General features: G+C 37.2%; 1 protein-coding gene across 1 annotated transcript; it reads right to left on the bottom strand.

Moving 5' to 3' along the window:
* Positions 1-810: 810 nt before the first annotated feature.
* Positions 811-20715, bottom strand: LOC149844270 (putative polygalacturonase). The gene is made up of 7 exons (XM_090001066.1): positions 20524-20715; positions 20223-20453; positions 10004-10354; positions 9214-9334; positions 8645-8819; positions 8356-8426; positions 811-2059 (listed from the first exon to the last, which is right to left on the bottom strand). Exons 1-7 carry the CDS (start codon positions 20713-20715, stop codon positions 1389-1391), a joined length of 1812 nt encoding a protein of 603 aa, XP_089857192.1. The 3' UTR covers positions 811-1388.
* Between the last annotated feature and the right edge of the window lie 1263 nt (positions 20716-21978).

Genomic DNA, 21978 nt, shown 5'->3' with positions numbered 1-21978 from the left:
GAAATTCACATATTTGAAAAAAAATCACATATTTAGATATTTGAGAAAAAGAAGAAAATTTGCTTGTAAGAAAGGTAAAAGGTCTTTTTAGAATTTGATCAGGGGGATTTCAAAAATTATAGGATATTTTAAAAAATGTGTCATTTTGGATGTACAGTACGATCATTTTTGGCTCATGTCATGCTACTTCAAACAATAAGAATAAAGCTCTGTTTTAGGAGCCAGGAGATAGTATTTAATGAGGATGTAATTAATACTGCCTACCAACACTGTTTTGAGATATGAGAATGGTGTTGGGAGCGAAGATGGGTCATTTTCAATAAAATCCTAACAAGGATGTGGACAACTCCAGCCTTGTCTCTCCGCTCCCATCACCCCTCTCATATCTCCTCTAACACCGGCTCCCAATCACAGGCTACATTATTCAAGAAAAGCGTGTCCAGTGGTGTCCTCATCGTGTCTCTGTGTGGTAAAATACAGAGCCAATGGAATCTACACGTTAGTTTGGTTCTCAAAGCTGACCGCACATTGGAAACAGGGAAGGCTTCCTCCCCGGCACGGTTGTGTTGGAAGACAATGACAGTTTCGGACTACTCTTTTTCTTCTTCACGCAATTACTGCCAAAGAACGGAGCAGCATTAAGGAAACGCGCCACGCAACAAATGGCCCAAAATGAATGCCAAAGTGGCCCTTTCAATCAAGCCAGGTACCACCACAAACCCACTCTCTTTAATCTTTATAACAGGAGACAATGAATCAAGTTGTAGTAATCGATGACATCCATGATAGCAGCAAGCAATTAAATACAAATGAAGAAAAATAAACTCTCACTGTTGATATCCACGATTAGCAGACAACAATTAAATACATACAAAGAGTCTCTCTCTCTCTCTCTCTCTCTCTCTCTCTCTCTCTCTCTCTCTCTATATATATATATATATATATATATATATATATATATAGACTGTGAATTGGTTTATATGGAAAAAGAGAAGAAACTGCAAATGAGCTAAGCACCGATAACATGGCTAAATCCAAACAATAAAAAATTTCCTTACAGATGAATCAAAGAAATGAAGCTGTACACTACACATATGACCAGCTGGCTGCCCTGACACAAGCCACTACTAGATCTCTATCACCTCATCAATGACATCAACAATGCAATTCTATGGCCGTGCTAACACGGCAGTGAAACATGTACACCAGAGAGAGAGAGAGAGAGAGAGAGAGAGAGAGAGAGAGTAATGACAAGGATAACAGAAGGATGATGGACTTTATTGGCAACATGAGAAAAAATTAACAAGCATAGAGAAGGGAACGGACCAATTGAGATTTCTATGGGCTCATGATACAAATAGGCTGAGAACACGGGGAAAGAAAAGGGATCATGAAGATTGAGGGTAACCATCATCTCCTGAAAGATAATAGCAGACTGATGTTGAATTGGAGATTTGGTTTTGGAGGGCTAGACATGGTTCAGGAAAAACAGAATCAGAGAAGCCCATTACATTGGAACATACCCATGAAACAGAAGTTCCAGATGCAAGATCCATGTTAACATCTGAAAAACAAATTGCTGTAAATGGTGCCTGCTGAATCCCATCAAGTTCACCAGCCATGCTGATATTAGTCCCAATCACACTGGTCACAGTAACACGACCAACAGCAGGAAAAGCTAAAGGATCATAGTGATCTGGGTGTCTGCCGGAATGACCGGTAAATCTAAAAGCCACTTCCACATTTTCCATTTCAACATCAGAGATGAGAATATCCTTGATATAACCACCTCTGCCTTGGGTTGTTTTAATTTTGATGCCATTGCGAGAATTACAAATGTGGGCATTTTCCACATGTATCTGATAAATGCCACCTGACATCTCACTACCTAATGCAAAGGCAGAAGCAAAAGGAGATTGCAGGAAAACCCGTCTAACGTGGATTTCTGAAGTGGGCTTTCCATAAGAAATTCCATACTCATCCCATCCACTCTTGAGCACAATTGCATCATGGCCGACACTAACAAGGCTGTCCTCAATGCACATATTCACACAAGAATCTACACCCAAAAAAAATTATAGATTACATCAGCATGTGATAAAAATAACCATGTTGGGCACAGTTCAATGCTTAAATGAACTTGAGAGGAATAAGAATATTACTTGAAGTAAGAAGGCTTTTTTTTATTGGCAGAAGCATGATGTTATGTATAACTTATGATACAGATTAACAACATTATCATCCATATACTGGTTGACGTCAAATTCTGGTCCATGTTTTAATCTGTTACATTTCATGTATATAATCGTCTGTAGACTCTCCTCTGGTTTGAATGACCAGGAACCCCTTTATATTTTTCTGAATCTGCAAGTTACTATCAGGCCACTAATAGGCTTGCTCAATCACCAAATCTATCAACATATCAATCGGTTCAGAATGGCATTCAACGCATCCATGTTGCAGAAGGACAATCTACCACTAACAACACAAAATCCTACACTGTTTAGTGTATGTCTGAACTTGTTACACTAAACAAGGCAATAAATTTATTTGGAATGGAACCCTTGCTGAATGCATATAATGAATAAGGAGTATGGTTAATAGGTTCCAAAACATTTGATGCAATAGAACAGAGCTACTGGACTCCCCTTGTGATAACCGCTACAAAGACTGCATCCCATGTAAATTTAGGGCAAAGGATTGCCAACAAAAGATCAGAAAAAAACACTTCCTTTTATTTGATTTACAGTGAAAAAGACCAGAGGGCCCAGATTTGAATCCAAAAGCTTCTTTAGACAAGACTTTTAATGTATCACCTCCCTATGTCTCTCATTTATTTTTTCATAGTTGGTCATATGAATAGAAAATACCAAGTCCGAAGCATGGGGATAGCAAATTACATGTACACTTGAAAATCACCTAGTATCCAAAGTCAGCATCATCAAACAGGTGTTAGTGGCAATATGTAATGAAACCACGAGAGAACAAATACAATGCCACAGCCACAAAGGTGCACACTCACAAGTATAAAAAAGCTCTAATGAGCCGAATACAAAGAGCCAACACACAATCTCTCAAAAGAGAGCATCAACACATTAAAAATAAGTCTTTATTCAAATATGATTTTCAACAAGCATAAGGAATACAAGGGGAAGGAGTGCCTTTAAATAGGCACTCCATGTAACAAAAGGCTGGCTCAACTAGCTGTTGGGCCAGCCCCAACGGCTAGTTGGACCAGTACCCAATGTTGTACAGCTGCCATTACAAAAGGATAAAAAAACTAAAAGTAAAAAGAAATAGAACATGAGGTTGTCAGTTACTAGTGGACCGACACTTGTTATGAGATAAAATTACTGAAATACCCCCTATGGGTATTTCAATTTAGATTCGGCTAGCAGGGTGCCGCACCCGTGTCGACGCGACTCGACACGGGTGCGGTCAACCCGATCCTGGGTGCGGTCTTTTTTTTGGATTTTTTTAAAAAAAAAAAAATGCCCTATGCTGCGATTTTTTTTAAAAAAAAATTCTTCTGACAGCAGCTGTCAGCTGCTCGAAATTTAAAAAAAAAATCTTCTGACAGCAGCTGTCTGTCAGCTGCTGCTGTCAGCAGCTGTTTGAAAAAACCAGCGTCGGGGGAACCCCGACCCCCTATATATATATATATATATATATATATATATATATATATATATATATATACACACATTTTTGCCCCTGCCGCACCCGGGTTTTTTGGAAGTGCCGAATCCCCGCACCCGCACCCACGTGACATATTATATATATATATATATATATATATATATACACAAATGTGTCACATATACAATACATTTTAACACCTTCCCTCAAACTTACGGTGTGATCACTGAAAGTTTGTCAAGAAAAAAACAAAATTGAGGCAACGAAAGCACCTTGGTGAAGAAGTCTGCTAGTTGACATTCAAAAGTAACATAAGGTAGAGTGATGGTGTTTTTCAGAAATTCTTCATGCATATAGTGGCAATTCATTTCGATAAGTTTGGTTATTTCATAAAATGTATGGTTGTCAGCTATGTATATTGCATTCTTATTGTCACAACACAGTCTGGAAGGTGTTTGAAGATGAACGCCCATGTCTTCAAGTAATTTTCGCAACCAAACGATCTCTAATGGTGCCGTAGTCATTGCACGGTACTCGACTTCAGTGGATGATAAAGATACTATATATTTCTTTTTGCACTTCCACAATACCAGAGAATCACTTAAAAAAACATAAAAATCAGTAATTGAACATTGATCATTTGAATCTCCTTCCCAATCTAAGTCAGAATAAGCAATCAAATCAAGAGAGAAAGAAGATGATAGCAAAAGACCTGGAGAGGTAGAGGTTTGTAAATATCTAACAATTCTCATCACAACACTCATTAAAACTGTGGTAGAAGAATGTTGAAATTGGCTAGCAGTATGAACTGCATGCACAATATCATACTTAGTAATAATTAAATAAGTTAGAGGCGCCAATCATTTGGCGATATGGAGTAGGATCATCTAGAGGTGTCACATCATTAATCTTCATCTTGTCATTAGTAACTCATCAGTAATGTCTGACCTATCAATAATATCATTAGCAAACTTGGTTTAAGAAAGCAAGTATCCTCTAAGAGAGTAAGCAACCTCAGTTCCAAGAAAAGATTTGATAAATCCAAGATCAATTATTTCAAAATATTTTTTGAGGATACATTTAATATCCTTTACTCCTTTGCCTTTAGTCCTTTGCCTGTAATGATCATATCATCAACATAAAAAAGAAGTATAACAATATATGCATCAAATTTCTTATTAAACATAGCAGTATCAGTATAAAAAGATTTAAAATCAAGCTTTAATATAACAGAACTAAAGTGATCATACCAGGCTTTAGGTGCCTCTTCCAACCCATAAAGAGTTTTTCTCAATCAAAATACCTTACTAGAGGGGACTTCATATCCAGGACGTGAATCCATATAAACCTCTTCTTTTAAACCTCCATTTAAAAATACATTTTTAACATCCATTTGGTATATAGGCTAATCTTTAATAGCAACAACAACAATAAGGGTCGTAACTGAAGTCATCCTATCTACTTGTGCAAATGTCTCATAATAGTCTATTTTGTATTCTTGTGCATACCCTTTGACAACTAATCGGAACTTGTTTCTTTCTAGAGTCCCATCACTCTTAGTTTTAACTTTATACACCCATTTACAACCTATAGTTTTCTTACCTTTAGGCAAATCAGAGACTTCTCAAGTCATGAATTTTTTGAGTGTTCTTAATTGTTCAATCATAGCTTTTACCCATTTAGGATATTCTTTTGCTTTTTTAAATGTGGTAGGTTCAAAATAAGGCAAAATACTAGCTACACAAGCCCTATATTGAGGTGAAAAAGATTCATATGGAACAAATCTATGAGAAAGTCTAGAAATCCTATCTAATCTTCCGACAACTTTAGTTTGTTGATTTTCTAAGGTAGAGTGCCTTTCTAAGGCATTTGGTTGACTATCATTGTCACGTTTTCTAAATTGAATTATGCTAGGTCCTCCATTTTCAATGTTTTCAATAACCAATTTTGTGAGAATTGGTTGTAGTTCCAATGCGGATACATCAACAAAATGCCATGAATTTTTACCCATGAGGATTCTTTTCGCTGCCATGGCCCACATGTATTTTTCTCATCAAATTTGATGAGAACAACAGTTACAATTTCTTTATCGGCCATAGTGGAGGAAAAAATAGAGATAAGAATGAGAATAAAGAAGAAGAGAAGAAAGCAAGGAAGAAGTGTTGAAGAGGTTTGATGGTATGCTTCCCGAGACAACAAACCAACGAACCAATGCTCTACCACTCTCACGAATCTCAGCTTTAAGCTTATGCCCAAAAGCACCAAAGGCTCTACTACTATGTAATGAAACCACAAGTACACAAATACAATGCCACAACGTGGCTACAAAGGTGCACACTCACAAGTATAATAAAAGGCTCTAATGGGCCAAATACAAAGAGCCACACAATCTCTCAAAAGAGAGCAACAACACATAAAGAATGAGTCTTTATTCAAATATGCTTTGCAAGAAGCATAAGCAATACAAGGGAAAGAAGTGCCTTTAAATAGGCACTCCATGTAACAAGGGAACAGCCCAACTAGCCGTTGGGGGCTGGTCCAACAGCTAGTTGGTCCAGCACCCAATGCTGTACAGCTGCCATTACAAAAGGATAAAAAAAAGAAAAATAAAAAGAAATAGAAAAACATGAGGTAGTCAGTCCCTAGTGGACTGACACTTGTGACAAGATGAAATTACTGAAATACCCCTGATTGGTATTTCAGTTTACATACACAGTAAAAGACACACACACACACACACACACACACACACACACACACACACATATATATATATATATATATATATTGAATATATATATATATATACAATACAAATGTGTCACATAAAAAATAATTTTAACAGAAAATTCCCTTGCAGCCTTGTCTTGCATTGTAGATTTGCATTTCCTCTGCATCATAATTTGTTGTATGCCATTTACGATGGATTTACTTATGCATACCAAATATGAAGTTTTTGTTTACTTTAATCTCTCCACATTCCTTAATCAAAGTCTAAAACACTGAATTTTCAGCATCTTAATCAAAGTCAGCATCATCAAAGAGGTGTTAGTAGCATATTCCCTTGCAACCTTGTCCTGCATTGTAGACTTGCATTTCCACTGCATCATAATTTGTTGTCTGTCATTTATTAAGCTTTTGTTTACAACTTTACTGTAATCTCTCCACATTCCTTAATCAAAGTCTAAAATACTGAATTTTCAGCATCATATGTTGAACTTTCATGTTAAATGCTTCAATATATTTTTATCTTTAAGACAGCATCATTAGGAAATATTTTCTGCATTAAAGATGACTATCATAATGAGGGCAGACATTCTTCATCGGTAAGCCCCAAGCTATAAAGGCAAGTTATTTATTTCTGCATTAAGTACTGCTTTTAGTGCAAGTTAATTCTTCAAAACATCTTCTAAGAGCAAAAGTTCATAACATGCATTATTAACTTGTCGGACTCCACAATTCTAGGCATATTATGTTTAAAATTGTAGATCTGGTGTATGATGCTTAACAATGCAAGGAGAACCCGAACCCCGTGGAAGAACATGGCTATCATTTCATTGGCGGTTTTTGTAATGAGATATTGCGGAAATATAAAGAGTGCATACAAGCACTTACAACAATGAAAAAGAGACAATATCACAAGTCCACAAAAGGACAATACAAGCACAAGCCTTTAAGAAGGCAACAATATAAAAAGCCTCTTATTGAGAAGAGAGAGAGCTCTCAAGAATGAAAAATATACAAGGGGATCACCCCTATTTATACACAAGGGAGAGGAGAGAAAGAGAGGCAAAATGCCTCAAAAGGAGAGCCCAAAAGGGGGCTCCCATGGAGTCGTTGGGAGCCCCCAACGGTCACAGGGGGCTCCAACGACTCTATGGTTGGAGCCCCTTTTGGCCTTTAAAAAATACAAAAAAGAAATTAAAAAAATAAGAAAAGAAAAATACATTTAAACAAAAAACTGAAAATAGTTGTTTTCTAAAACAACTATGTGAAATTACAAAAATACCCCTATCGGGTATTGATGTAATATATATATATATATATATATATATATATATATATATATATATATATATATATATATATATATATATATTAGATACATTTTAACAGTTTTTACCAAACCTATTACCTCATCTACTTCAATTTATAGGCCTCTGTCAGAAAAAGAACTTGAAGTTTTACAGCATTCTTTTTTGACACAGAATTTTAAATTCATGAAATACAAAAATATCTGCTCAACTTAAGGCTCTGCTTGGGAACTGGTAGTTAAGGCAGGAATTGAAGAATTTGATTGGAATTGACCCAAACTATTCTTGAAATGGTTGCTGCAGGAGTGAACTAAGAATACATCAGAGGAATCAACGAGCTAGTTGAGACATTTACTCCTTTGTATTTGTACCAAAAAACTGATATGTCAGATACTGTCTAGAGGTGGTATTGCCAATTCGAGGAATTGAAAGGTTTCATTTTTTCAATTCCATAAACTTCCTCCAACTCCCAGCTCCCACACATAGCCTAAAAGGAAACAATAAATAGTGAAATTTTACTAAATCTATTAAAAAAAACTAGTGATATAAGTAGATTATCCAATGTGTGGCTTACATGACTCCCAGACTCTAATATGTCTAACTCCTGAAGCAGTAAGAAAAATAGTCGAGGAAAAAAACAAATAAAAAAAGGAAAGGGGAAATATTGCGAACAATTTCTAACCTGGAACTATACCATCTGTATAAGGTGAATCTGGTGGAGCATGGACCGTTACATTCTGAACCTGCACATTGCTGTACATGATAAAAAGATCAATGAAGAATTCTGTGGGATGTAAAGAACTTTTCAGTGATCTCTTTCCAATTAAGGATCAAGGATAAATAGATAAGATGCATATAACTTAGTAATAATTTATTTTCTTTTTTCCTTTCTTTAAACTTGGTTTTGAACATTGAAATTGCCCGAGAGCAGGGAAGAAACTTTGAGCACCACATGATTCTGGGTTCCGTACCTGCTATAGACTGGATGGATGCCATAAGCAGGGGAATTTATGAATGTCAGGTTTGAAATAACAATGTCATCAGAGCTCGTGATTTCAACAAGATGAGGCCGGCTATAGTTCAAGGAATGAGAATGAAATGCCTCCCACCATACAGCACCTTGGCCATCAATAGTGCCATTGTAACCTGTTGCAATTAATATAAGATATCTACTCAAATTCACTCAAATAAAAATAATTAGACAGTTATCTGGAGAGAGAGAGAGAGAGAGATCATTCCATGTGCATAAAAAAATTGTTGAACTAATCTTCTTCTGTAAGTGTAGAATTCAGACAAATCAAATCATCAACTCCCAATACCAAGCACAGCATCAATCTTTAGCTCAAGGCACAACTCAGTTGAGTCAACAAAACCTCAAGCTTCCAACAATGATTCAGGCATTTCAATGCTCAAACAGGTCGGTGAATTGAACTGGTTTATTCTAGTTCCATGACACCCATGGTGTAGTTTTGTAATCCAACTCGCTGAATTCCTGATTTTAAAGCTAAACTAAAGACAGACAGATAAAAAATAAACATGCCTGTAATCACCACATCTTTCAATTGGTATCCATTGATCAAACTGCTGTGCCTTCCACCTGCGACGTCCAACCCTTGACCATACGAAGGCAAAGGCTCAAGGACAGGCCAGTGAGATGCTTCCTGCACGTACAAACAAGGAAATTTTAATCATGGAGATAATCGTAGTGAGATTGATGATCAAAATATCAGCATATGATGGCAAGAATCACCCCATCCAAATTTCAAAGGGATTCCAATTTCCATCCATGAATTTTTGAGTCCCAGGCATTCCTGTAACTATAGTTGCTAATTCCAAATCGATCCACCATATTAAATCAGGAAAAGCACGATAATCCCCACCACCAACGACCTTGGAAGGCTAATAATAGTAACACTAATGAATTACACTTGTTAGGCCTAAATCTCACATTGTGCTTCGACTATTCTGAGATTATCAATAATAACTCTTTAGAAGGATGAAAGACAATCTTAAACAACCAATACAAGTAATCTAAAAAGTTACAAACCGAACCAAAGCTGACAAAGAACAGAACACTTCACAGTTAATTGTCATCACTTCATGATGGTGACTCCATACTAAATTTTGCCATCGACCAAACTAACAAGTAGCTAGGCCAGAAGGATGATGCAACCCAACTGGGACCAATTATTGTCCCAATACAACTAAAAACGTGAGTCATCTCCAGGCAATCATTAGGTGATATATTCCAGAAAAATTACACAACAAATAATTGAAATTACAGAATCAAAACAGACACAGAATGGGAGAGAGAGAAGATTGACACAGACCTGTGATCCAAGGATGACCGCATTTCTGTCTAAGAACAGTGTGAGATGGCTGGTGAGATTGAAGCTCCCTGTCAGCCATTTTCCTGCAGGCACATAGAGCTGAGCACCACCCTTATCCGCAAACGACTTGAGGTAGAAGATGGCATTCTGGAACGCCAATGTGTTCAATGCGATCCCATCCCCAACTGCCCCAAACTCCAAAATCGATACACTGTGAGGTCTGGGTCTCAAAATCCTGTTGTCTTGACACTGCCAGCCATCAGATTTCTGCAATACAGAAGAGTAAGCACTCTTACTCTTTCCTTCACTGCCATTTACACCATGGCTTAGAACCAAAAGTACCAACAGAACCTGCAAAACAGTGCAAAGAAAATCAACAAAGTGACAATGACAAATGAACTGCATAACCATGTTATTCATCAAAAAAATTGCCAGCATGAAAAGACAAAACAGATCAATGACAATGACTAGGGTCGACAAAGGAACAGATCACCTTTTTAAACAATCACTAAACCCATCAACATAAAGATCGGATCATGTGAAACATTTCCCAGAATTTCCTGAATATACATGAGAGAACTTAAAAATGCCTGTTGGTAAACTAATTAAGGCTGTCGCTGAATATGAACCAGAGGGAAAAAAAGAAGCAAGATGTCAACCACCAATAGATTAATAAAATTGAAATGAATAAGCCAATCAACGTTATATACGAAAGGCAAAGATGATTATTTCATGGAAGGAGAAAAAATATCATTTTTTCAACCAAAAGAATACAATGACCATATAGAACATAAACAGAAAACCAAAATTAAAAAATAAACATAAACCACTCAAAAACATGAACAAAAAGAAAGGCCCAAACAATGCATTCTATGGTGAACTCAACAGAAAAAGAAAAGAAAATATCACATCTTTGAGAAAAACAATGCGAATTCAACACAATCACCAACAAAAACCACAGACAACAGAATCTAGACTGCCCAACAAACAGAACTTCACCAAAACTCAATCAAAAGATGCATGCCATGAAACACCAACCACTCAAAGAAGAACAAATTTTGATCACACTAAACATAACTGAGAAAAACAGTGTAAATCACACCAAAAGAGAGAGAGAGAGAGAGAGAGAGAGAGAGAGAGACGAACTATAACCATCAACATTACGAAACGAAAACAGGTTCAACCAACATTGAACCTACCGGGAAACCAAACATATACACATGATCAAGTAACCACAAACCAAACCAAGAAACCAACGTACTTACTAGCCTCTTCATGAGCCAGACCAGCAATGGTGACTCAGGGAACCAACAGGAACAGAGAGAAAGGGAAGAAGAGGAGGAGGAGGGGAAGGGGGGAGGCAGGTCGACAGGCTCGGCTCCATGCACAAAATGGAGCCGGTCAGCATTAGAAAGTTTCTGCAGCCAATAAGTAAACAACATGCCTTGTTTTCTATTCCTTTGTTTTCCTTCCCATAATTTGCATTTATGGCTGGCACGCCGACATTAAGAACCGATGAGCTAGGCGTAGAAAACGGCTGCATCATCCCCTTGTTCCGTTTACCAATTGTCTGTCTAGCTCGGAAAAACATTTATGAGAATAAAGTTACCTAAATACCCCTCGTTGTTTTGTTCGAGTACCAATCTAGGCATTCCTTCTTGCACCTCTTTTTTATGGTTTCGATTTTTTTTTATGAGCAAGCTGGGGTTAGTCAGACCCCAGCAGTTATACAACCATGCCATTGGGATTTGAACTTGCAACGTCCCAACACAAGGTGATGTGCACTCACTACTCCTACCAGACAACTGGAGCACCTTGGTTTAGATTTTCACAATATGGAATTGATGACTTTCTAAGAGTGAAGCCCACACAAGGGCTCCGCTCATGTGGTAGGGATGATTTGTAAATGTCACCAAGTTGACAAACGTCACAAGTTTGAAACCCATGGCAGGCATGGAGCTGGGTGTACTGTAGTGAGCTGAAGGGACCTTAAGGGTTTTACCAATCAGAGGCCAGTTAATGTGTAGTTTATGATTGGGGTTTTTTCCCTTTTAACTATCTAAAAAAAAGTTTCTGAGAGTGAGATACATTCATCTTAACTAAGATGCAAAGGTCAAATCCCTGTTTCAGGATGAATTTGAGATTTTAGCATTAGTTTACCTCAAATCTCAATACGGACCCATGATAGATTATGTACACTTCTAGGACCTGAGACATTCAAACACACCCTAAGCATAATGTTGGTTAAAAAAACTTAAAAGTGTGTTTGATTGTCATAGATTTGATAACTAGGGCTCCCATCCAGTGTGGGGGCTCACAAATCCCCAGTTCTTCAAATAGATTACCTCATATCCTCAGTTTGGAGACCCTCAAACGCCCCCTAAATACATAGTTCTCTAACACAAAGAAGAAGGTAAGGTTGTGCTAGAAAACCATGCATGTGAGATCCTGACCATCTCAAATCACCTAGTATATGAGATCCAAGGCAATCAAACACACCCTTATTATTGGACAAGTAACAATGTAACATGACTGGCTTAATTTTTCATAGTTTATGTCAAATAAAATGATGAATTAATACTGGCCGCTTCTTATTTCCTAACTTGCAATGGCCAACATAGCCGATGATGTGATAACTTTAAGTTATTAAACTCTTTGGGGAAAGGCTCAACATAGAGATGAACTTACACTTCCCCTGCCCTGCCTCGCCCCACCTCGTCGCGCCCCATCCCACACCGCCATGCCTTGCCTTACCTCGTCGCACCTTGTTCTTGATTCTCGTTAGTAAAATGACTAAGATACCTTTAGTTATTTAATACAATTATATATAACTCTTATATATATTTTTAATATTAAATTTCTAACCTTAAAGCATTGGATGTAGACGGGGACACGGTAAATTTGAGACAGGGTGAGGGTGGCAGTCCAAAGTCTCCCCTATCACGAGAATGAACCGGGGATGGAGGTCACTATTTTGAGACGGGGCAAGGATAGAGACCTTATTCCCTGCACCTGCCCTGGTCCACTGCCATCCCTAAATGAGACACTGCCTTATGTTTAATAATGTGCAAACAATAATCAACTAATAATTTGTTTATGATCATTTCTACAAAAATGCCAATACGTGTAGTGTAGTCAAAGCCACAATGCCAATATATACTTGTTGAGCATCCGAGTCAAAGATATTCAAATGCATCTTTAGGGTACGTTTGAATGCCTCAAATCTCATATTTGAGGTATCTCCTCAAATCTAAGATTCTAGGATTTGAAATCTAACCACTCTCCATCGGATTTCAGATCCATGACACTCTCCTCTTTATCCCACAAGTGAAGATCTCAAATCCAAGGTAACCTCACATATTAGATCCAGCGTTTGCAATATCCAAGATTTTAATGCCACACTAGCACCACATCAGCATGCATGTGTGCCACATATGAGATCTGAGGCATTCAAACATATCCTTATTGGGCATTTGCATGTCGTAAAAAATAGGCATTTTTCGAGAAAAAGCATCGACGGACATGCATTTTCGCCGTGCTCAAACTTTTAAAACAAAAAAAAAGGGCATGGAATCCCTCAACGGGCATGCCAAAATGCACGCTGGCCCCCCATTTTCCGTGAAAATAGTTTCCGTGGCGGGGGGAGTCCAATTCCATTTTCGCAGTAGTGCATGCACCCCCTTTAGTGACATGCAAACGCTCCTTTGGGGTTATTTGGTTGTGCTCTTTTAGAATCACTCTCTCACTGGAATATGAGAGTCATTCTAAAAGAGCTCTGATTCTCATTCAAACGAACATGATAATGAGAAATCCACAAATTTGATTCACTTTCATTTTTTTTAAAACACAACCAAACTTACCCTTAATGACTAGAGCACCCATAAAAAAATTATCAATTAATAATTGGTTAATAATCATTAATTCTAAAATGTCATTACTTGTGGTGTAATCAGAGCCTCGGACAAGTCGAGACCCAAACTTAAATTTGCCAATTCATCAATTTTGTCAGTTCAGATAATTCAGTCATAAATAAAAATAAAAGTCCTATTTCTGTAATTTCCTGCTCCTTCATCCGGCTCAGCTTGATGCAGTGCCCTGGAGGAGCTGAATGAGCCGAAGCCATCGTTTTTTATGATGACAAAAACAGGCCCATAACAATTCATAATACCAAGAGGGAAAAAGAGGTGCTCCTTGAAGGGAATGAGAGGGTTTTTCTAGTCAATTACGTCCGGGGGACTTTTCTGGAATTAATTAAGTTTGCATTTCATTGGATCTCTTTCCTTCGGGGCTCGAGCGCACGTGGATGCCAGGAGGACATGGGACCCACACTCAATCATTCTCCAAATGCTATCCTGGACTCGCTCGACCCGTCTCTGGCTCGTCGATATTACCGAAATACCCTCACAGTAGGAAAAGGATGGGCATATCGGTTTAACGATATTACGTAAATACCCTCGAAGAAACACATTGCCTCTCTTTGTTTCAGGCTCTCTGACGTAAAATGCCCATGAAAATGAACAAATATCATTTTTTCCTGAGAAAAAAAAAGCTCTCCTAAGAATGTTGTTAGAGGATATTTTCGTCATTTTCAAAAATCATGAACGTGCAGGCATGGTTGCTTTGAGACTAGATTTATGTACCGAAACTACCCTTATATTATTTTTCTTTCCTCTTATAAATTTATATTCCGAAATTACCCTTAATATGTCATCTTTGTCGCAGCCTATTTGTCTCGTCCTTTGATTAGACTCGCATATACAGGGATGTCAATGGATCGTGTTTGGATTGGAGATCTGATTAGTTTTTTTTTTTTTTTTGTATAACCCAAAAAACCTGCTACGCGTTGGCTTGATGAAAATCGAACTTTAAATGCCCATCGAACAACCAAGGACCCACCCACCATGCCAACCCCCTTTGAGGCAGATATCTAATTAGTTGATTTGGTAGAACTCGGATTAGGTTTCTTATGCAGCTGCCAGTCTGAATCTAAATCCTATGGATAATCTAATTCAGCTACATATAAAATATAACTAATTAGCTAATTTATCTTGGTTCGAGAGCCACTAGAATATGAGAACTAGAGTGTGAACCAATTTTCTAAAATATATATTATTTTATCCGATCGTATAGATGTGATTTACATGTTTGGTTTTAGAGGGACCGGCTCTTGAATCATCGGATTGCTTTAGATAAGCAGAATTTTTTGAGGCTTGAAAATTGATGTTTCATAATTTTTATAAATATTCAAGCATTCAAAAATCATGTAAAAGACTCATTCAATGGTTGATTCCTAATAAATGGAGTTTGCAAAAAAAAGCATTTCACACACTAGTTGTCAGACTCTTGTGGGGCCCCCAATTCAGTATTTTAACTATTTTGCATTTAGCTATGGATCCCATTAAGCTTGATCTGATTAGGTCGGATTAAGCAATGCCTAGGTCTGAACCAAGTCTGACCCATTTACATCACACACCCACATGGCTGCAACACAAATGGATCCAATTTGATCACATATATATATATATATATATATATATATATATATATATATATATATATATATATATATATATATATATATATATATATATGATTCACATCAAACACATTATTCTTGGATATGGATATTGAAACAAATCAGAATACATATTTGGTTCGGGTTCAGGCCTATATGATTGGACTTTTTTTCTTGGTTTGGATCAATAATCTTATATAGAAACTTGTATTCAGATCCTAATCAACTCCAATTCATTTACACTTTGTGCATGCAAAATCCTTGTTTTCAACTTCTTTTGCTGGACATAGAATTTGCATATGGATTCAGTTGTAGTACATTGTATCTAGTTTAGATTTGGGTTTGGATTCATAGCTATTACATAAAATCTGGATTTGTATTTAAATTTACTGTCACAAATACATGCATTGTTAGAGATAAGATTATGAAAGGATCGATCACAAAATCTCGTTCTCAAATGGACTCTCAAGATAGTGTCCATATGAAAGGAAAACCGTTTAATGAAGATCAGACAATCGATAATGATAAGAGACTCCAAACCGTCACCTACTAAAGATCAGTCGTGCTTACCTAATTCTGAAGATCATAATAGAAAAGAAAGATCTTCAGCCAAGATTTCTATTCCTAATTCTAAGGCTATTTCGAATTATTCCAAATGTATTAAACAACTTGACTCTCATTCTAATCTATATAAAGATAAAAAGAGAAGAGTCTCTATTCAACATTGAATAGAGAGACTATCGTGGGCATAGGTGTTTACCGAACCACGTTATATCGACCTTATGTGTGTGTGAGTGTATTCAGTGTATTGAGTGTGTGCGTCCTCTATTATAGTATCAGAGCCATAACGATTGTATCATCAATGGCAAGGTCACCGTCATCCACCAGCAATACTCAACAGCCCAAAAGCCAGTCAAAAGCTTCAGGTACTCTCAATATGATTTTACCTTAATCAAAATTTTAATCCAGGCTCCATCATTTTTTGACCACCAAAGTAACAACCGACAATTATTTGTTATGGGAATCACAATTTCTTCCCATCTTAAAATCATATGACCTTATTGGTCTTCTTGATGGAACAAAGTCATGTCCATTGAAATTCAAAATGGACTCAAATGAAATCAAATCATATTTCATATTATGGCATTGTCAAGACCAACTTTTACTTAGTTGGATTCTCTCATCGTTATCCGAAATATCGGTTTATACCCATGTTATGTGACTGTCAATGTCCTATGAGATATAAACTTCGTTGAAGCTTGCTTATGCTGCCCAATCCCAGGCCCAAATTATGCAATTGAAAAATCGTGCATTTGAATTAAAGAAAGGCTCTCAAAGTGTTGAGGAATATATACAGAATGCAAAAAGAATTTTTCATCAACTGACCATTGCATCCAAGCCAATATTTGAAGATGACTTGATGGCGCATATTCTCCATGGCCTGCCTTCTGAATTTAATTTGTTTCGTACGGCCATTGGAACTCGTACCAAACTTATCACACTTAATGAACTTTTGTTGATCTATGAAGCGTAACTAAGTGAAAATGAGTCGATTCCTGATTTGACCATGCCTACGACTAATCTTATTACCCGTCAAAATCAAAATCAAAATTCTAACTCAAATTGGTGTGGTGGCTATAGAGGCAAGAATAATAATGGCAATCGAGGCAATTATAGATGAAGAAATAGAGGATATTCTCTAAACTATAATCAACCTTAAGGTGAACAAAATTATGGAGGTAATGAGAATCAATCAAACAAAGTGGTTTGTCAAGCGTGTGATAAACTGGGTCACACGACAAAGAAGTATTTTCAATTTTGATATGAAAGATATGGGTGAGGCTGCTTATGTACTTGTCATTGGGATCCGTTGAGACAAAGTAAAATGTTTTCTAAGCCTCTCCCAAAGATTCTACATAAATAATTTATTAAAGCGATATGGGATGAAGAATTGTTCTCCTACTTCAACACCCATATCAAAAGGTGACAAGCTGAGCCTAAAGGATTGTCTACAGGACGATGTTGATAAAGCACAGATGAGTGCTTATCCATATGGATTAGTTGTTGGCAGCTTGCAATATGCGCAAACTTATTCTCGTCCAAATATCTCTATCGCAGTAGGGGTACTTGGTAGATTTCAGCTAACCCAAGCATACCCCATTAAAAAGCTGCCAAAAAAGTCTTGCGGTATTTACAAGAGACAAAAGACTATATGTTGACGTATCATAAAGTTGATCACCTCGAGATCATTGGCTACTCAGATGCAGACTTATGAGGACGCCTTGATAGTAGAAAGTCTACTATTGGGTACGTCTTCTTACTTGTTTGGGGCACGATCTCTTGGAGGAGTGAGAAGCAGACGACCACTGCTGCTCACACCATGGAGGCAGAATTCATAGCATTGTATGAGACTACCTTGCATGCCATATGGTTGAAGAACTTCATATCACAATTAAAGGTGATCGATTCTATTGAGAAACCACTTAAGGTCTACTGTGATAATAAAGCTTTGGTGTCCTTTTCGAACAACAACAAAAGTACTACGTCATGCAAGCATATGGAGCTGAAGTATTTTGTTGTTAAAGAAAAGACAGAGAATTATCTAGTGCATATTGTCAATATTGGTACAAAAGAGATGATTGCTGATCTTACTAAAGAGCTAGCACCGAGATTATATTCCAAACATGTATTGAGGATGAGCTTATTAAACTCTTTTTGATATATGCATATGATTAAAGTGATCACATTCAATTCTTTGATTCTCGTTATTACTTGTTTGTTGTTAATCTTATAAGGATTAGAGATTCAACTAAGGATCTATAGAATAGATTACAAAGGCTAATTTATTCATCAAGTCATTCCCATAAAGTTTTATGGTTAAGGGTTTATCGTCGAAACAAGTGGGAAAATGTTGGGATAAACTACCACGTTGGTGTGGTGGTTACCCACGATGTTGATAACCCTCACCCACGGAAGGTGTTTTTTCTGTTAAACCCGCATAGAATAAAAGGGAAACAGTTGCACAAACCGTTTCCCACTTTGTGCCTATAAATGAGGTATCATGGGCGACCCCAAAATATATAGAGAGAAAAAGATATACGAAAATACTGGGAAAATCAGAGAGAGGCACATTGAGGTTTCTTGCTTTGCTTACCTCTCTATTCAAGGGGTTTTCCCATTCGGCAAGGGAACTGATCCTTCTTATAGACTGCATCCGGTAGCCTATGCTCGTTGAGGGCTGCAGTTTGGCTGAGGAGAAGCCTTCCTCTGCTACAGCCACCACCAGCGGCTTCCCTTACTCTGGTCGTCACCACCAGCCATCGATCTCGGTTCACCGATGGCGGCATCAGGTACGCCTTCCTGCTGTTCATTGTTTGTGTGCAAGCTGAACCCAACAGCAAAGGCGTAGCTGGGGGGAGGGGCAGGACTGGGTTGTAGCCCAGTCCTGTCTCCCAAAACAATTAATTTTTTTTTTTAAAGCCCAATCCTAGCCCAGACCTGACTGCAGCAAATAGTTTGATTCGTCTATATGAAATAGATTTTTATTAATAATTGTAGCCATTTTTTATTTTATCTCAAAAAAAAATTTTGGGGGCGCTGCCCCGAACCCCCGACTATCACACATTTTTTTTTTGCTACACCCCCGTTTGCCCCCCCCTAACATGAATCCTAGCTACGCCCCTGCCCAACAATATGTTCCTTTCCGATGATTAGACCAGGTGAACTTATTTTGCAGATCTGCAATTTCAACTAACTCACCACACAAAATGAATTCATTGAACTGAACGCAGAAGCTGTGAATAGGAGGCCCGCCAGTTTTGTCACTGTGATTGCACATAGCATTAAAATCTCTAAGGAGCAAAATCGGTTGATGTTGCATGTTATCAACTTGCATCAAAAGTTCTGTGAGTGCAACTCGATGTAGGGGAGTTTCGTAGGCATGTACATGCCGAACACAATAAATAACTTTTGAAGAGTGGAATGGAAGAGCTGAAATTGAAGTAGTGTGTTTGCTGGAAGGAAGGAATGTTGATTGTTCGAGGATTTCATAGCCAACATCTACAAACTTCGCTTCTCGTGTCCGAACTATTAAGAAAATACGAGAAGTTATGATACCTTTTTAGGATAGAATTCAGGCACTCCGGGGACAAATGGGAGTCATGGATGAGAAAATAGGTCAGTGTTGTGGTTAGTGAGAAGATGGTGCAAGTCTCGCTGAGTGACTTTATTCGTGAGACCCCTTATGTTTCAAGATCCAACCTTCATTGGGAACAAGGAGATGAGGTTGTTGCATTCTCCTTCTCTTGAGTATGCTCAAGAGACGACGATTCCATCCCTACTCCTATTGTAGCAGAGATGCTTGAGGGATGCACCAACTTGGTCTCAACATCCATTGAGATAGTAGTGCTCGATTGTGGTGGCTTAACTTGCCATTTTATTAGACGACCTGGAACAGAGAGGTCACCTGAAAAGCACAATATGTCAGAAGGTGCCACTCATTTACCTCCTTTTGATTTTTTTTTTGTTAGATTGAGACTCCACAAGGCTAGGGGAAGATCCATTGGTTTTGTGGGGTCGTCGGTTCATAGGTTTTGTGGTAGTGTGAGAGGCCAAGATAGCGGGGGAGTCATTTGAGTAGGAGGAGGTGGGACAACTGTCAAGGGATGGTTGGGTGCTGATTTAAACATGACAGTGGCAGTTTACCATATCAGGATTTTGTGGGTTCTTGCCAGAATCTGGTGAATTCTTGTTGGTATTCAGGTGTTTCTTGTCAGAAGCAACTACTGTTGGATGATGATTTGCAGAGTTCTTGCTTTGAACGTTTAAGCTATTAGCAAGCTTGAGAATCACATTGTTCTTGGCCACATTGTCGCAACATGACTTATGGGAGGGTGCTCGATTCTCATCTACTTCAAATCTGGGTGGAACTTCAACCTAGATTAATTTGGTTGTATTTTGGAGCCCGAATAAACATCTGATTGATGCTAGCATTCTTGAAAATCACCACTGGGGGAAGATCAGCTTCCATCGCGGTAGTTGACTGTTCTCCTTTAACTACAGCAGCCCAAAGAGCTCCTCGCTCAATCCTCCACTTCATCATTGCATGTCCTCTAATCAGGCTTGTCTTGAGGTTGTGGCAGTGGAGTGGTGTTAATGGTTCACCATAGTTGGGTTGCACTTGTTCTCCAGAGCCCATAATCAACCCTCACTGATCTACCCTTTGATGCTTCCTAAAATATCAACCCTTGATATGCTTGAATTCTTGATCATTTGCAAAAGGTGATCTTTATGGTTCATTTTTTTTCTATATGGCAGAATTTAAGGAGAACCATTCGTGTTCTAGGATTCAACATGTCTTGCTTGAGGATAACTATGGTGGTTATATCCCTCATATTTCATATCATTCATCAGTTAAATATTTGAACTTGTGATAGAGTTGTCTATTTTTGATAAGTAAATATCATTGGCTTTATTTAGTATTACAATTAGAAAAATGTCAGATGTCAAGTAAGAACTTATGAAACAATAAACATTTAACCACAACTATAGTTATCTGTAAGGGAGGTTGAAACCTACAAAACACTTAAATTTTTCCTTTTTATTCTTGCAATATATGTAAAGTAAATAAAGACAATAAAATTTTTTTTAAAGGCAATATCAGGTTAGTACCATTGGGGTTTTGAACATGCAACGTCCCACCATAGGGAGACATGTGCATTTACAACTCCTACCAACCATGAGGAGCTCCCCTTTGGTATAAAAAAAATTATACTTCCTATACATAAAATGATCAATCACGGTCAATATGGTATTATGTGACTTTATGCACACCAGGTCCACAATGAGAAGTTTTTTATTTTAATCTAATAGTGTATTTTTCAATTATTACAAATCTTTTATCCTATTCTTGCTTTTTTGTTTTGTCTCCTTAAATGGATCGTGCTAAAAAAAGTTATAAAAACTAATATAATTTTTTTATTATACAAGATAAAAATACTATTAGATAAACAACTAAACAAAATACAACACAATAACATTTTCTATTGATAATAAAACTCTTATAAAATTAATGGCATAATTTTTAACTATATTAGATTAAAAAGTTATAAGAAAAATCATGAATTTTTAATTGTAAATAAAGCTAATGATATTAATTTATTAGGAGCCAAAATCAACTTTATCTTATGTTTAAAGAATTTAAATAATAAAAGTTATAAAATAATATTAATTGCACTATGACTATAGTTATTTTCAGGTAAGGTAAGATGAGTTGAAGCCTAGAAAACACTCAAATGTTTTTTATTTTATTTTTAATCTATGAAAAAAATAAAGATAGTAAATAAAAAACAAATACTTCTTATAAATACAATAATTAAATCAACACTAATGTGGTATTATGCAACTTCATACACATAACTCTTTATCTGAAAGTGCAAAAACACTAAAAAACACACAAATA

This window comes from Nuphar pumila, chromosome 3 (genome assembly GCF_984573655.1).
Source record: "Nuphar pumila chromosome 3, dmNupPumi1.hap1.1, whole genome shotgun sequence".
Lineage (NCBI taxonomy): Eukaryota > Viridiplantae > Streptophyta > Magnoliopsida > Nymphaeales > Nymphaeaceae > Nuphar > Nuphar pumila.
This window is presented reverse-complemented; position numbering and strand designations above follow the sequence as displayed.

Excerpts from the sequence above, each read along its gene's own strand:
- LOC149844270 (XM_090001066.1), bottom strand. The coding sequence starts at position 20,715 with ATGGGCTCTGGAGAACAAGTGCAACCCAACTATGGTGAACCATTAACA. Across the intron at positions 20,454-20,523 it reads AAGCTGATCTTCCCCCAGTG|GTTGAAGTTCCACCCAGATT; the intron begins GTGATTTTCAAG and ends AAATTAATCTAG. Across the intron at positions 8,820-9,213 it reads GAAAGATGTGGTGATTACAG|GTTACAATGGCACTATTGAT; the intron begins GCATGTTTATTT and ends TAATTGCAACAG.